Source organism: Pseudophryne corroboree, chromosome 2, assembly GCF_028390025.1.
Source record: "Pseudophryne corroboree isolate aPseCor3 chromosome 2, aPseCor3.hap2, whole genome shotgun sequence".
Taxonomy (NCBI): domain Eukaryota; kingdom Metazoa; phylum Chordata; class Amphibia; order Anura; family Myobatrachidae; genus Pseudophryne; species Pseudophryne corroboree.
In genome coordinates, this window is record NC_086445.1 from 808368493 (window position 1) to 808384700 (window position 16208).

At 43.9% G+C, this 16208-nt stretch overlaps 1 protein-coding gene across 2 annotated transcripts in view; it reads left to right on the forward strand.

Annotated features, from left to right (window-relative positions):
• Nucleotides 1–16208, forward strand: part of F5 (coagulation factor V) — a 303846-nt gene that overhangs the window by 112695 nt on the left and 174943 nt on the right. For both annotated transcript variants that reach the window (XM_063955643.1, XM_063955644.1), the window contains 2 exons: nucleotides 447–1208; nucleotides 1394–1568. In XM_063955643.1, coding sequence (XP_063811713.1) covers nucleotides 447–1208; nucleotides 1394–1568 — 937 coding nt within the window. The remainder of the gene's footprint in view (nucleotides 1–446; nucleotides 1209–1393; nucleotides 1569–16208) is intronic.

Genomic DNA, 16208 nt, shown 5'->3' on the forward strand with positions numbered 1-16208 from the left:
GCTGGTTTGTTAACCACACATAAAAAAATAAAACAATGTTAAAAACTTTTTTTTTATAACATATTTTATTGAAAATTGGTACATGACAAAAACAATTGGGTCACATGTCCAGAGGGTTCACTAAGGATTGCAATTGCAAAGTAGTTTGCAGCAGCCTTGCAATTGCAATCCTTAGCAATGAAAATGCATAGTTATTGCATCTGAGATAAACATTGCGTCCATCGGTTGCGATGTTCATCTGTGACAGTAAGCTGAGTAAGCTTCAGTGTACTCAGGCTTGCCGTTGCAGGTGGCCTAGCAAGGCCAAGGAAATTCAAGTATTCAAATTGATTCTTTTTATAAATATTTTATTCTTTTTTTATTGAGAACTTCAAAAATGTTTACTGGTTTTTTTTTTAAAAGAGCAAACTGTTGCTGTCTCATATAAATTGCATTTACATTTACAGTGCTCAGATATTTGAGGATATAATGAAATCCATATTTCACCAGCAACAAGGTAACGAAAAAGACCATAAGGAGAAAGAAAATCTATCAGCGTCTCAGGAAAATTTAGAAGATAAGCTTGATGAACTACAAAATCAATCACTGCCATCTTCAAGTACCGTTATACCCGAAAAGCAGCAAAATGAAACGGCACAAGTAAAGAAAAGGATTTACTTAAAAAAAATTGAAACATTTCAAATTGGAGAAATCACAAATAACACAAGTATTAGACCATATGTCCGAAGGAAAAAGAGAGTTGGAGATTTGAAAGAAGAACAAGGGGTAATCAAAAACCATGTTTTAAATGAAACCCAAACTAAGTCTGATGAGCATGCATCATCAAACGTATCTCTGCACAGTGATATAGGGAACAATACATTTTCGCCCAGAGGATTTAATCCTAGAGGACTTAATCCAAGAGGTTTCAATCCTTCAGAATTTAATTCCAGTGGAATCAAACCAGAAATTATAATTGGAATATCCAGAGTCTATGATGGCAGTTACAAAGAGTATGATCCTGATTCCCCCAATTATGAAGAAAGGAAAAAACCTAAATATATTTTAATTGAGGAACCATACAGAACAGAGACAGAGGATGATGTAAGGCGTTATACAAACCCAGATATAATATCCGAAAATTACTTGCGCAGTGTGAAAGGAATAAAGAGAATTTACTATATTGCAGCTGAGGAAGTGCAGTGGGATTATTCTGGACAAACAAAGAGGTATATTTTTATCTTGTGCTCATATTTAGTATCCCCTTTTGTTATAAGTATAGTCTGTTCTCTTTTTTTAAATCTTTTGTTTTCCTTATTTTAATTGTGTGCTACATAACATGACTGAAATGAACATGTTGTAATGTGTGCACCACCATTGGCATATTGAATAAAACTTTATTATTATTTGTAAGGTTCAATGCAAAGGAGAACCTAATACCTGACACAAGAGGGACTATATACACAAAAGTTGTATTCAGAAAGTACCTAGACAGCACTTTCACAAAACCTGATGTACCTGGTGAATATGAGGAACATCTTGGTATACTTGGACCTGTGATCAGAGCTGAAATTGAAGATGTTATTCAGGTAAATATTTATTTTCAAATAAATGTTACAAATTCTGTAGAGCATTAGCAAGGCTGTAGCAAGGTTTCCCAGAACACTAGGCAAGGCTTCCTCCTGCTGCCCCCCCCCCCCCCCCCCACCCCCCTCCCACCACTTCTTTAGATAGTACACATTTGAATTTTCTAAAATAAAAATATATTTTACCTTCAACTGGCTGGCTGGTAAAGCTGAAGTCAAGAAGTATTTAAAGTATGTCTAGATGCAGAATACTGCCCAGAATCCAATACTGCCGATGGAAAACTGTAGGGTTTCTATATGGATGGTTAGATTCTGGTACAAAGAAAAAACTTACAATAAGCAACCTACTGTACATGTTAATGAAGATTTGTTTGAGTCTTTGGGTGGTATCCAATTACACCCGTTTTTTGCATATTTTTGTTGCCCTATTTAATTAGGTCCCACAAAAAACATAATTTCTTGTGCGAAAATATATAGGTCCCGCGTAAAGCCTCGCTCCTGTGTATTTTCACGCCAGTTATCACAGGTCTAGGGGACACTTATCGCGGATTACGCTGCATATGACTGAGGCACATGAAGCATAATCCCCAATAAGTGTCGGCATCAGGGGGAGGAGCGTTCCGCATCGGGGCTAATTGGATAGCCTCCGGGAAATCAATTAGTGGCTAATTGGATTCCCCCCTTTGTCTATGTATTATATAAATACATCATTATCATCCCATTCCTCTGTCCCCACATTACACTACCACTCAAACCCTTATCTAAGGTAGTCCTTGTTCCCCAGCTGTGCATACCTAGTAACACCTCAACAGACCATTTTCTTACCCACATTCAGCTGTAAATGTATTTTAAGCACTTCTATCACTCAGACCTGTAACTTACCTGCCTCCAGTTGAACATTTAGATTAAATGCTTATATCATAGCGCAACCTAAAACTTTTCAACTTCTATATATTTTATCCCATAATATAATTGTAACCTGTAATGAACGGGTAAAAAATTCACACCTTAGTAAATATACCCCTCATATTATAAACCCCTTATATCACACAACTCAGTAATTAATAAAAAAACCCCAAAAGGTAATTAAAAGAATAAAAGTGCATTTTCTTATTTTATTAAGATTATATATATATATATATATGTGTGTATAAAGAGAAAAAAAAAATAAAAAAAAAAAAATATATATATATACACAGTATTTCCACCACCTCATTTTAAGCACTGCCAGGTATAATGTACAAATACAGACATTGTTCTGCACTTAAACAAGGGGATCTTTTAGCCTGAAACGTCTGCTTCTTCTGTTATTGTTTGCCTGCTTTAATAAAAAAAACAAAAAACAAAAAAACTCTATTGAGCGGCTACTAAACACCCCCTCTCCGGAAGAATAGCTTTCTCTGCGCTGGGAGTCACTCAGGGGGCAGCGTTAAACATTTGTCCTCCTCAACGGTGGCCAGACCGTTTTTAGGGCGGCTGCCAGATGTCACAGCTGTTCCAATAAAGAAAGTGGTGGCAGTGCGGCTGCATTTGCAGGGGGCATCTGCTATTCCCTGTTCAGTGATGCGATTGCAAATAGATTGTGATCACAATGCTGGGCGGGACTTGGAGAGTTATCTGAAATCCTTTCTTTTACATGCTGAATGTCCTGCCCAGTGGTTCCTAAACTTTTTTGAATCAGAATTTGTGTCACGGCACCCCTAGGCCAAAGTTTCTTATTGATAAATTCAGAAAAAAATATAAAATTAAGTAACTTGTGTTTATAATATGTCATTCTTAGGTTCAGTTATGTGGTGAGGGACTGGTTTTGCCAATTAAATTAAGTATAAATAATTTGAATTGGTCCTGGACCACCAAACTACGGCACCACTGCAAGGCCCCCCTTTTACCAAGGCACCCCAGGGTGTCACGGCCCCAGTTTGGAAACTACTGCCATAAAATAAACTTGTTTTTTTAACTACATGTAATACACCTTAGATCTCAGTTCCTATAATGTTTTAAATCCTTGTAAACAGTAAACTACACATATTTGCAAATCCTACACCAGGCACAAGTAGTCATGCGTATGGTTGACTGGAGGCTGGGATCCTGGCGATGAGCATACCGATGTCGGGATCCCGGCCACCAGAATGCTGGCAGGGGGGCGAGTGAAATGAAGCCTCTTTTGGGCTCGCAGCGTTCGGCACGCTGCGGGCTCGGTGGCTTGCTGCACTCGCCACAGGTTCTATTCCCACACTATGGGTATCGTGGACACCCATGAGTGGGAATAGTCTTCGGTCCCCTGCCGACATTACTAGAGGAATTAGATACTATGGATAATAGTGACATTGAATTGTTTTTACGTCACATACTGTACAGGATTCTGCAGGTTTCATGGTGGAGGCCATGAAGGACCTTGGCCATCTTAATGCGAGGGCTTCTTCCATGGCTGTCTCGGTACACAGGGGACTCTGGCTGCGCCAGTGGTCTGCGGATGCAGAATCCAAGAAAAGTGTGGAGAACCTGCCCTTCACAAGTCAGGCTCTGTTTGGGGAAGCGTTAGATGCGTGGATCTCCACGGCAACTGCGGGTAAGTCAACCTTTCTTCCCTCAGCAACACCGCTGACTAGGAAATCTTATCCTACATCTACAATGCAGTCCTTTCGGACCGTGATAGTTAAAAAGTCCAAACCCCCTTCCACTTTCTTTAGAGGAGGTCGGTGGAAATCTAGAAAACCTGCACCAACAGGTTCCCAGGAACAGAAACCTGGTTCTGCTTCCTCAAAATTCTCTGCATGATGGTGGACCTCCCAGCCTGGAGATCGGGCAGGTGGGAGCAAGACTAAGAAGTTTCAGTCACGTCTGGGCGTCATCATGCCTGGACCCCTGGGTACAAGATATTGTTACCCAGGGGTACAGAATGGAGTTTAAAGAACTCCCACCTCACAGATTCTTCATATCAGGCTTACCAGCTTCGCTGACAGAAAGTGCTATCCTACAGGAGGTCATTCAAAAATTGCTAAAGTCAATGTCATTGTTCCAGTTCCACCTAACAAACAAGGGTTATTACTCAAACATGTTTGTGGTACCGAAACCGGAGGGTTCGGTCAGGCCGATATTGAACCTAAAGTCATTGAACCCTTATTTAAGGGAATTCAAATTCAAGATGGAGTCTCTAAGAGCGGTAATCTCAGGTCTGGAGGAGGGGGAATTTCTTGTATCCCTAGATATCAAGGATGCGTACCTTCACATTCCGATCTGGCCACCTCACGAGGCTTATCTAAGATTTGCGCTGCTGGACTGTCACTATCAGTTCGAGGCATTGCCGGTTGGCCTCTCCACTGCACCGAGGGTGTTCACCAAGGTCATGGCGGATAATAAGAAGCGTGCTTTCAAAGCATTTAAGTCTGACGGAAAGGTGGAATCATTCCAGTTCTACAAGGAATGTAACAATAAATGCAAAAAGGCGATTAGAGCAGCTAAAATAGAAAACGAAAAACAAATCGCAAAGGAGAGTAAAACAAATCTGAAAAAGTTTTTTAAGTATATAAATGGTAAAAGGTTGAAAAGCGAGAATATTGGGCCCTTAAAGGGTAAGCTGGATGTCTTGATTAATGATGATAGGGAAAAAGCAGACTTATTTAATAAATTACTTTCATCAGTATTCACGAAAGAGGACAAGTTGACAAGAATAGAGCATAACATAAATAATAATGACCCTCTGCTTGGTAATTGCTTAAACGAGGGAGTAACCCGGGGGAGACTGAGTAAAATTAAGATAAATAAATCTCCTGGGCCGGATGGACTCCACCCCAGGGTTCTTATGGAACTCAACGTAGAGATAGCCAAACCTCTATATTTGATCTTCATCGAGTCAATTAGATCAGGAATGATACCAAAGGACTGGCGTATAGCAGAGGTAGTCCCGCTCCCCGGGAACTATAGACCGGTTAGCTTGACATCTATAGTGGGGGAAATACTAGAAGGTATATTAAGGGATAGCATTCTGGAGTACTTGGATACCTCCAAGGTTATTACTAGGACTCAACATGGATTTGTGAAGGACAGGTCATGTCAAACTAGCTTAATAAGCTTCTACGAGAAAGTGAGCGATAGTATTGATAAGAGTCAAGCAGTGGATGTGATCTTTTTAGACTTCTCTAAGGCTTTTGACAAAGTTCCACACAGGAGACTAATCCTCAAACTAAGAGAGCTTGGGGTGGGAAATACTATCTGTACTTGGGTGAGTAACTGGCTGTTTAATAGGGAACAGTGAGTGGGGGTTAATGGGATGTACTCTGAATGGGCTTCAGTACTCAGTGGAATACCGCAGGGCTCAGTACTCGGGCCATTGCTGTTTAATATATTCATTAATGACTTAGGAGAGGGACTGGAAAGCACAGTGTCAATTTTCGCAGATGACACTAAATTATGTAGAATAATTAATTCAGACAAGGATGTTGAGTCTCTACAGAATGACTTAACTGGACTGGAGGCCCGGCATACAAATGGGGAATGAGGTTCATTATAGACAAATGTAAAGTTATGCACCTTGGGACTAAGAACAATCAGGCAGCCTATAAACTAAATGGAGAAAAAGTAGGGATAACGGTAGTTGAAAACGATCTGGGTGTGCTCATCGATAATAAACTTGGTAGCAGTTTGCAATGTCAAAATGCAGCAGCAAATGCTAATAAGATGTTATCATGCATAAAATGGGGTATGGAGACAAGGGATGAGAGTGTAATCCTGCCACTGTATAAATCATTGGTGCGACCACACCTGGAATATTGTGTACAGTTATGGGCACCATACTATAAAAAAGATATCTTGGAACTCGAAAGGGTTCAGAGGCGATCCACCAAACTGGTTAAGGGATTAGAGGCATTGGACTATGAGGAAAGACTTAAAAGGCTTAATATGTTCACACTGGAAAAGAGGCGACTGAGAGGGGACATCATTAATATTTATAAATACATTAAGGGACAATACAAGGATCTATCAAACGATTTGTTTACCAAAAAAACAAAACACGTGGACAGCCACTGAGGTTAGAGGAGAAACAATTCCATACCCAACGGAGAAAAGGATTCTTCACAGTAAGAGCAGTAAGGATTTGGAATTCTCTTCCAGAGAAGGTAATAATGGTGGACACAATCAATAAGTTTAAAAATGGATTGGATAAATTCCTAGCTGAAAAAATATCCAGGGATACAGCATTTAATTAATATTTAAAAGAAAAAAATAATAAAATAAAATAATGTAATTACAATAGGTTGAACTCGATGGACATTTGTCTTTTTTCAACCTCAACAACTATGTAACTATGTAACTATGGCGGAGATGATGCTACTCCTCCGCAAGCAGGGTGTGAACATTATTCTTTATCTGGACGATCTGCTGATAAAAGCGTCTTCCAGGGAGAAGCTGTTACAGAGCATTGCTCTCTCAACTCAACTACTCCAGGATCATGGATGGATCCTGGATCTTCCAAAGTCGCATTTGGAGCCAATAAGGAGACTGTCCTTGCTGGGGATGATCCTCGACACGGAAGTACAGAGGGTGTTTCTGCCGGTGGAGAAAGCGTTGGTGATACAAACAATGGTCCGGGATGTCCTGAAGCCAGCCCGGGTATTGGTTCATCAGTGCATTCGCCTTCTGGGGAAGATGGTTACGAGGCTCTACAGTATGGAAGATTTCATGCACAGTCGTTCCAACTGGATCTCCTGGACAAATGGTCAGGATCTCATCTTCACATGCGCCAGAGGATACGTCTGTCACCGAAAGCCAGAATTTCACTCCTCTGGTGACTTCTCACCTACTAGGTTCAGGATTCAGAATCGGATCCTTCTAACCACGGATGCTAGTCTCAGAGGTTGGGTAACAGTCACCCAGGGGGAAAACTTCCAAGGAAGGTGGTCAAGTCTGGAATCCATCCTTCCGATAAACATTCTGGAACTAAAGGCCATGTACAACGGTCTTCTACAAGCGGTACATCTTCCAAAAGATCAGGCCATTCAGATTCAGTCGGACAATGTAACGACAGGGGCCTACATAAACCGACCGGGCGGAAGGAAGAGCAGAGCTGCAATGTCAGAGGTAACAAGAATCCTCCTCTGAGCAGAAAAGCATGCAGTGGCGCTGTCAGCAATCTTCATTCCGGTAGTGGACAACTGGGAAGCGAACTTCCTCAGCAGACACAATCTCCATCCAGGAGAGGTGTTCGCGGAGGTGACAGGTTTGTGGGGCGTACCTCACATAGCACAAGATGCTTCGTAGGTACTGTTCCAGGTTGAGGGATCCACGGCAGTGGCGGTGGACGCCCTGGTGACTCAGTGGGTGTTCAAGTCCATGTATGTGTTCCCTCCACTTACACTCATCCCAAGGATTCTCAAACTAATAAAAAGAACAAGAGTTCAGGCGATCCTCATTGCTCCGGACTGGCCAAGAAGGGCTTGGTACGCGGATCTTCTGGAGTTACCTCTGGAAGATCCGAGGCCTCTTACTCTTCGCGAGGACCTTCTGCAACAGGGGCCGTTCGCTTATCAAGACTTACCACAACTAAGTTTGATGGCATGGAGGTTGAATGCCAGATCTTAGCTCGAAAGGGCATTCCGAACAAGGTTATTCCTACCCTGATACAGGCTAGGAAAGGAGTAATGTCTAAACACTACCATCGAATTTGGAAAAAATACGTGTCTTGGTGTGAATCCAAGAAGTTTCCTGCGGTGGAGTCTCAACTAGGACAATTTCTCCTCTTTCTGCAAGCAGGTGTGGATGTGGGCCTGCGTTTGGGCTCCATAAAAGTCCAGATTTCGGCCTTGTGAATTTTCTTCCAGAAACAATTGGCTGCCCTCCCTGAGGTTCAGACTTTCTTGAAAGGGGTTCTGCACATCCAGCTTCCCTTTGTGCCTCCTACGGCACCTTGGGATCTTAATGTGGCGCTGCAGTTCCTGCAGTTGGATTGGTTCGAGCCTTTACAGGAGGTTGATGTCAAGTTTCTTACTTGGAAAGCGGTCACACTGTTGGCATTGGCATCTGCTAGACGTGTGTCTGAATTGGGGGCATTGTCCTGCAAGAGCCCCTACTTGATTTTCCATGAAGATACAGCTGAGCTCGGGACGCGTCAGCAATTTCGTCCGAAGGTTGTGTCGGCTTTTCATATCAACCAACCTATTGTGGTGCCAGTGGCTACTGACTCCTCAATCACCTCAAAGTCCTTGGATGTTGTGAGGGCTTTGAAGATTTATGTGAAGAGAACTTCTCGTCACAGAAAGTCGGACGCTCTGTTTGTTCTTTATGATCCCAACAAGGTTGTGTGTCTTGCTTCTAAGCAGACGATTTCTCGCTGGATCAAGTTTACTATCCAGCATGCTTATTCTATGGCAGGCTTGCCGTGTCCAAAATTGGTTAAGGCCCACTCTACTCGTAAAGTGGGTTCCTCCTAGGCGGCTGCCCAGGGTGTCTCGGCTTTACAACTTTGCCGAGCGGCTACTTGGTCATGGTTGAACACGTTTGCTAAGTTCTACTAGTTCAATACTTTGGCCTCTGAGGACCTAAAGTTTGGTCAATCGGTGCTGCAGGAGCCCCTGCGCTCTTCTTCCCGTACTGGGAGCGTTGGTACATCCCCATGGTACTAATATGGACCCCAGCATCCTCTAGGACGTAAGAGAAAATAGGATTTTGATTACCTACCGGTAAATCCTTTTCTCGTAGTCTGTAGAGGATGATGGGCGCCCGCCCAGCGCCTCGTTTTCCTGCATTTGTTACTTGGTTAAGTACTGCATTGTTACTTGGTTAAGTACTGCATTGTTACTTGGTTAAGTACTGTTGTTCAGCCGTTGCTCACTTGATTCAAGCTGGTTAGCTTGGTTTTCTGTTGTTACTGTATGTGTGACCTGGTGTGAATCTCACCACTATCTGTGTATAATCCTTCTCTCGAAGATGTCCGTCTCCTCGGGCACAGTTTCTAGACTGAGTCTGGTAGGAGGGGCATAGAGGTAGGAGCCAGCCCACACTATTAAACTCTTAAAGGGCCCATGGCTCCCAAGGGACCCATCTATACCCCATGGTACTAATGTGGACCCCAGCATCCTCTATGGACTACGAGAAAACTATTTACCGGCAGGTAATTAAAATCCTATTATTATTTACTCTGACTAAGATTGGTCCAGTAATCTTACAAACTTGTCCTATAAGAGGAACAAGATGGCAGAGCCTCATGACTCATGAAGAGTCATCCTTCAGCACTCGGGAGAGGAAAAACCCCCTTGTGGAGGAAATCTCTGGGGACCCATGGCTGAAGGACTGCCCGTCCCTCTAGGCATTAAGAGACTATGCAGAGTTTGTCCAGACCACCCGTCCACCCACTAACCTTGCCTAACCCAGTTATCCCTTCTGTCGCCTCAAATCTGCTATTTTTACAGCATAAATTAAGTATGAATAATTTGAAAAACGCACCTGTGCGTCAATGGTAAGAGAGTAAAAAAAAGAGAGCAAGAGATGAATGGGAGTGAGGGGGGGAGTCATAACCACCATAGCATTCATTTCTGACGCTGACAGGGATTACAAGTGTACATCTTACCGCGATTGCGCCTACATCTTACCGCGATTGCGCCTACCTCGTACGTCTGGACATCTAAGACGTGTGTGTGCCCCATTCGCATGGATGGGAGCGGCAAATGGCGCAGCTCGGCACGGCTAGGCGCAGGGACGCATAGCTGCGTCGGGGTGCACGTTTCCCTCAGATGTAGCCATGATCAGCATGGCTACATCTGTATATAGTATTGGATAAAAACAAAAGTAATCATTATAGCACAATATAATTCTCTTACATCTCTGCACAATACTGGTACACTGGGATTTAGGCAGGAAGAGAGAGAGTAAAGGATTTAATTTGCAACATAATAGGCTCACCAAACAACTCCAAGGAGATGTCATAGGTGCGGCTGCATATAAAGGATTTAATTAAGAACATTATAGGCCCATCTAGACAGCGCTTTTCAAATATCTCCAATGGCCATTTGCAGCCGCTTGTGGTTGTTAAGTAATGGCAATGTCCCAGTAGGTGTGAGAATTTGTTTATATCCAATACTATGCTATTCCCAAGGTCATAAGTCATATACAGTATTATAATAGTCATGCTAAAAGTCTGACGGCAATTCGAACTATGCTGTACTAATCTTTGTCCAGTCACTAACCTTCTACCAGTGTGCTATGCTGTCCCAGGCCTCTGCAGGCATATGCAACAGCACATCCCTGATATACAGTAGGCAGTTGCCATTATGACATCACAGCATGACCTCACATACCCCACCAGACTGGCCAAGACTGGTTATTTCTGGTTTGAGGACCTTGTTGTTTTTTACATGACTGACCTAATGTGAAATGCATACTTGCCTACCTGACCCTCTCCATGGGGTATATTTACTAAGGTCCCGATTTTGACCGAGATGCCGTTTTTTCTTCAAAGTGTAATTTCGGTAATTTACTAAGCAAAAATCTCGGCAGTGATGAGGGCATTCGTAATATTTTGGAAGTCCTAGGAAAAAATCACGAATCAATACACCATCGGTCAAATACGCCTGCAATTTGGTAGAAATCGGGAATTTACTAAAAAGTGCAAATCACAAACACTGCCGACAATTGCCAAACACTGCCGTGCAGAAATACAATTCGTGAAAAAGTGCTAAAAAAAAACCAGACCTGCTTTTTTATCCCATGTTTGGATAGGCATGCAGGGATCCATGAGATTCGTGCATGTTTATCAGTGGGAAGGGGATGGGAAAGTGTGTATTTTTTGAATAAAAATTGCGTGGGGTCCCCCCTCCTAAGCAAAACCAGCCTCGGGCTCTTTGAGCCGGCCCTGGTTGCAAAAATATGGGGGGGGAAATGATAGAGGTTCCCCCATATTTCAACAACCAGCACCGGGCTCTGCGCCTGGTCCTGGTTCCAAAAATACGGGGGACAAAAAGCGTAGGGGTCCCCCGTATTTCTGGAACCAGCACCGGGCTCCACTAGCCAGATACATAATGCCACAGCCGGGGGACACTTTTATATAGCTCCCGGCGGCCCTGGCATTACATAACCAACTAGTCACCCCTGGCCGGGGTACCCTGGAGGAGTGGGGACCCCTTCAATCAAGGGGTCCCCCCCCTCCAGCCACCCATGGGCCAGGGGTGAAGCCCGAGGCTGTCCCCCCCATCCATGGGCTGCGGATGGGAGGCTGATAGCCGTTGTGTAAAAAAATGAATATTGTTTTTAGTAGCAGTACTACAAGTCCCAGCAAGCCTCCCCCGCAAGCTGGTACTTGGAGAACCACAAGTACCAGCATGCGGAGGAAAACCGGGCCCGCTGGTACCTGTAGTACTACTACTAAAAAAATACCCCAATAAAAACATAAGACACACACCTTGAAAGTATAACTTTAATACATACATACACACCTCCATATACACATACTTACCTTATGTTCACACGAGGGTCGGTCCTCTTCTCCATGTAGAATCCATGGTGTACCTGTGGAAAAAATTATACTCACATACTCCAGTGTAGAAGCCTCTTCTTCTTTTAATCCAGTTGTAATCCAGGTACTTGTCAAAATAAAAAAACGGACACCCGACCTCGCACTGAAAGGGGCCCCATGTTTTCACATGGGACCCCTTTCCCCGAATGCCAGAAACCCCCTCTGACTTATGGCTAAGAGGGTTTCTTCAGCCAATCAGGGAGCGCCACGTTGTGGCACCCTCCTGATTGGCTGTGTGCTCCTGTACTGTATGACAGGCGGCACACGGCAGTGTTACAATGTAGCGCCTATGCGCTCCATTATAACCAATGGTGGGAACTTTGTGGTCAGCGGTGAGGTTACTTTCGGTCACCCGCTGACCACAAAGTTCCCACCATTGGTTATAATGGAGCGCATAGGGGTGACTAGTTGGTTATGTAATGCCAGGGCCGCCGGGAGCTATATAAAAGTGTCCCCGGGCTGTGGCATTATGTATCTGGCTAGTGGAGCCCGGTGCTGGTTTCAGAAATACGGGGGACCCCTACGCTTTTTGTCCCCCGTATTTTTGGAACCAGGACCAGGCGCAGAGCCCGGTGCTGGTTGTTGAAATATGGGGGAACCTCTATCATTTTTCCCATATTTTTGCAACCAGGACCGGCTCAAAGAGCCCGAGGCTGGTTTTGCTTAGGAGGGGGGACCCCACGCATTTTTTTTAAAAAATTTAACACTGATTTTTTTTTTTTTTAAAGTGCACAATGAAGCCCAGCACGGATCTCTCAGATCCGGCCGAGATTCATTGTATTAAAGTCGGCAGTGTTTTACAAGTCACTCACGTAAAACACTGCCAAAAAAACCGAATGACATCGACATCGGTAAAACGGAAAATGCAGAATACGACAGCTTAGTAAATTAGCCGTAATAAATTCAAAAAGTTGCAAATTTACACTTGCAATGTCATTCGTGATTGAACTTTGACCTCAAACGGGAAAATACGATTCTTAGTAAATATACCCCCATGAGGGAGAAAATGCTCTGTTCCTGGACTTTCATGGAGAGGGTCAGGTAGGCAAGTATGGTGAAATGTGATTGCTAAGAGCGCCCGCATCCCTGGAGGCTAATTGGATAGCCTCCGGGGGAATCAATTAGTGGCTGATTGGATTCCCCCCTTTATCTATGTATTATATAAATACACCATTATCATCCCATCCCTCTGTCCCCATATTACACTACCTCTCAAGCCCTTATGTAAGTTAGTCCTTTTCCCCCAGCTGTGCATACCTAGTAACACCTCAACAGACCATTTTCTTACCCACATTCAACTGTAAATGTATTTAACCACTTATATCACTCAGACATGTAACTTACCTGTCTCCAGTTGAACATTTAGATTAAATGCTTATATCATAGCGCAACCTAAAACTTTTCAACTTCTATATATGTTATCCCCTAATATAATTGTAACCTGTAATGAACCCACAACTGTACATATTTACTAAGTTGTGAGGTTTTTTTAGAAGTGGAGATGTTGCCCATAGCAACCAATCAGATTCCACTTAACATTTATCTAGCCGCTTCTAGAAGATAATAGCTAGAATATATATAGCTAGAATCTCCACTTCTAAAAAATTCACACCTTATAAAATATACCCCTCATATTATAAACCCCTTATATCACACAACTCAGTAATTAATAAAACCCCCAGAAAGGTAATTAAAAGAAAAAAAGTGCATTTTCTTATTTTATTAAGATGTGGGCCCTGCTGTGCCCTGCAGAAAATGCGATCGCCTCTGCCTGTCAATCAGGCAGAGATGGACGCGTGGCAGGGGGAACGGCAACTCTCCGTTTCCAAGGTGGAGACGGAGCATTGCGGGGGCGTGGCTTCAAAATGGGTGCGTTGATGGAGAAACGGGGGGAGGGGCATGATCGGAGCGGATGGATGATGTCACACGCAGTCGCTGTGATCACAAAAATGGTGGCGAGCCTCCTGTGGGCGCAGCTAGGCTGCGCCAGCAGGAGGCTACCCCATTTTTTATGATCTCACTAAAATTGTGGTGCGACCACAATTTCAATGTGGGCAAGGGGGGAAAGCGGAATGCTGGGGGTCCTTGCCCTGCGATGGGCGGTCCCCAGCATGCGATCCAAAGGATTGCGAATTCTGCTACTTAGTTGAATTTGCAATCCTTACTGAATTAGGCCCATTGATCAAAAAATTTATTTGTAAACAATAATTGCAGTTTTTCTTCAGGGACTAATATAAAAGATGCTTGGGGCTACGAAAATGTGAGCAAGCCACGTAAAGCTTCCCATGGGTCAGTTGCATCACATCGAGGGTGCGGCCCACACCCAAGTGTCACCCGCCAAGGGATGACACCAACGTGCAGGCTCCTCAGTGACAGGAGTCGGGTGTTGCACGTGCAGCACTCAGCTCCTGTCACTGTGCAGGAGCCAGCACCGTGCACACACTAGTCCCCGGATGCAGCCCACAATCCCCGGGGCACCCGGAGTGACAAAATGGAGATTTGAGCCACGAGTCCATGCCCTACCCATGAGACCACGCATACTTTTTGCTGTTGCGCACTGCATTACTTCCTCTCCTTTCCGGGTGTCACCAGTGACAGTGACGCCTCTACCATGCTTGTAGCAGCTGGTCCTAAGATCTACGTCTACAGCCCTGAGTGTTTGCCCCTGTGACTTATTGATCGTCATAGCGAAGCAGATGCTTACAGGAACTGCAGGGGCTTGGATTGAAAAGAAAAATTGATGGGGTAAGGGGTCTACGTGGTATAAACACAGTCCCACCTGCACCACATCTCGTTGAATCTTTGCCTCAATTAGGTTGCGGAGCAGTCACTTTAAGTCGTACTGTATAGTCATTTTGGACGGGTTGGTATCGGGTGACCAGCGGATTGGAGACTGCCAGTCACCATACCGACGCCGGAGTCCCGTCTGTCAGATGGCTGGCGAATGCAACGAAGTCCCTTGCAGGCTCACTGCGCTTGCCACGCAGCGGCCTCACCACAGGTTCTATTCCACTCTATGGGTGTCTTGGACACCCACAAGTGAAAATAGTTCCTGTTGGTCGGCATGCCAACCGGCGGGTTAGTCAGTGTTCAGGATGCCGGCGCCGGTATTGTGACCGTCAGTCTCCCTTTTGTCAAGCGTCTGGTTTATCCTTTATTGTTCCTCTCCCTGATGTCAGATCGAGATCATACATACCTCAGTCCTTCACTAAGCTATACAATAGTGAAAACGCAATATAAATTCATACAGCCGTTTTTGCGTGATGCCAGAACGTACAGACAATTAGGACAGACTAAATTTAATTATTTTTTTTTTCTTCTTAATGGTCCATAAACCGTCCCTAGAAGTAGAATTCTCCCAAAAAAATTTATGCACAGACACAACCCTTACAGTTTTATTACATGTATAGGTTTTTATTGTAGGGTTTCCCTATTTATCTTTGACTATGTAAGGTTTTGTTTGAACCCAATTTCCACTGTTGTTATGTTGTTTATTACTGTTACAGTGTTTCAGTGATAACCTCAATTAAGGCCAAAACGATGAAAAAATCTGAGTAAATCTGTGAAAATCACAAACATATTCCGATTGGTCTGATTCTGCATATGCTATAGCGGTGTTTTTCAAGCACTGTGCCATGGCAGACTAGTGTGCCCTGAGCAGTCTCCAGGTGTGCCGCCATAGAAGCAGAGCCAGGCCCGTCAGAGTTTTGCCGCTACTGAGGCCCTGGAACGATCAATACTGATGGGTTTAGCGGCTGCAGAGCCAGTTCTAATTTCGGGCTCGGGCAGTGTTGGGCTCTTCTGGCCTTCTCAGAAGTGGCTGAGGCGTGACCTATGGAGAAGCTGCAACATGACATCCTAGGACATGCAACTGCACCATGCATCATCATCATGTTTGAGTTAAAAAAAAAAAAAAAGGTGTGCCTTGGCAATATTTAGATCTTATTCAGTGTGCCGAGAGTTGTAAAAGGTTGAAAATCTCTGACATAGAGGTTAGGTAGAAACTGGGGGGTGGTGAAAGCTCACCAACATACACATTAAGGGGGATGCATGCTTTTAAGAGAGTCCACACACCATTCAATCCGTTTGGTGATTGTATTCAATTGCATGATGAACTCCACTAAAAAATTAAAAATCGA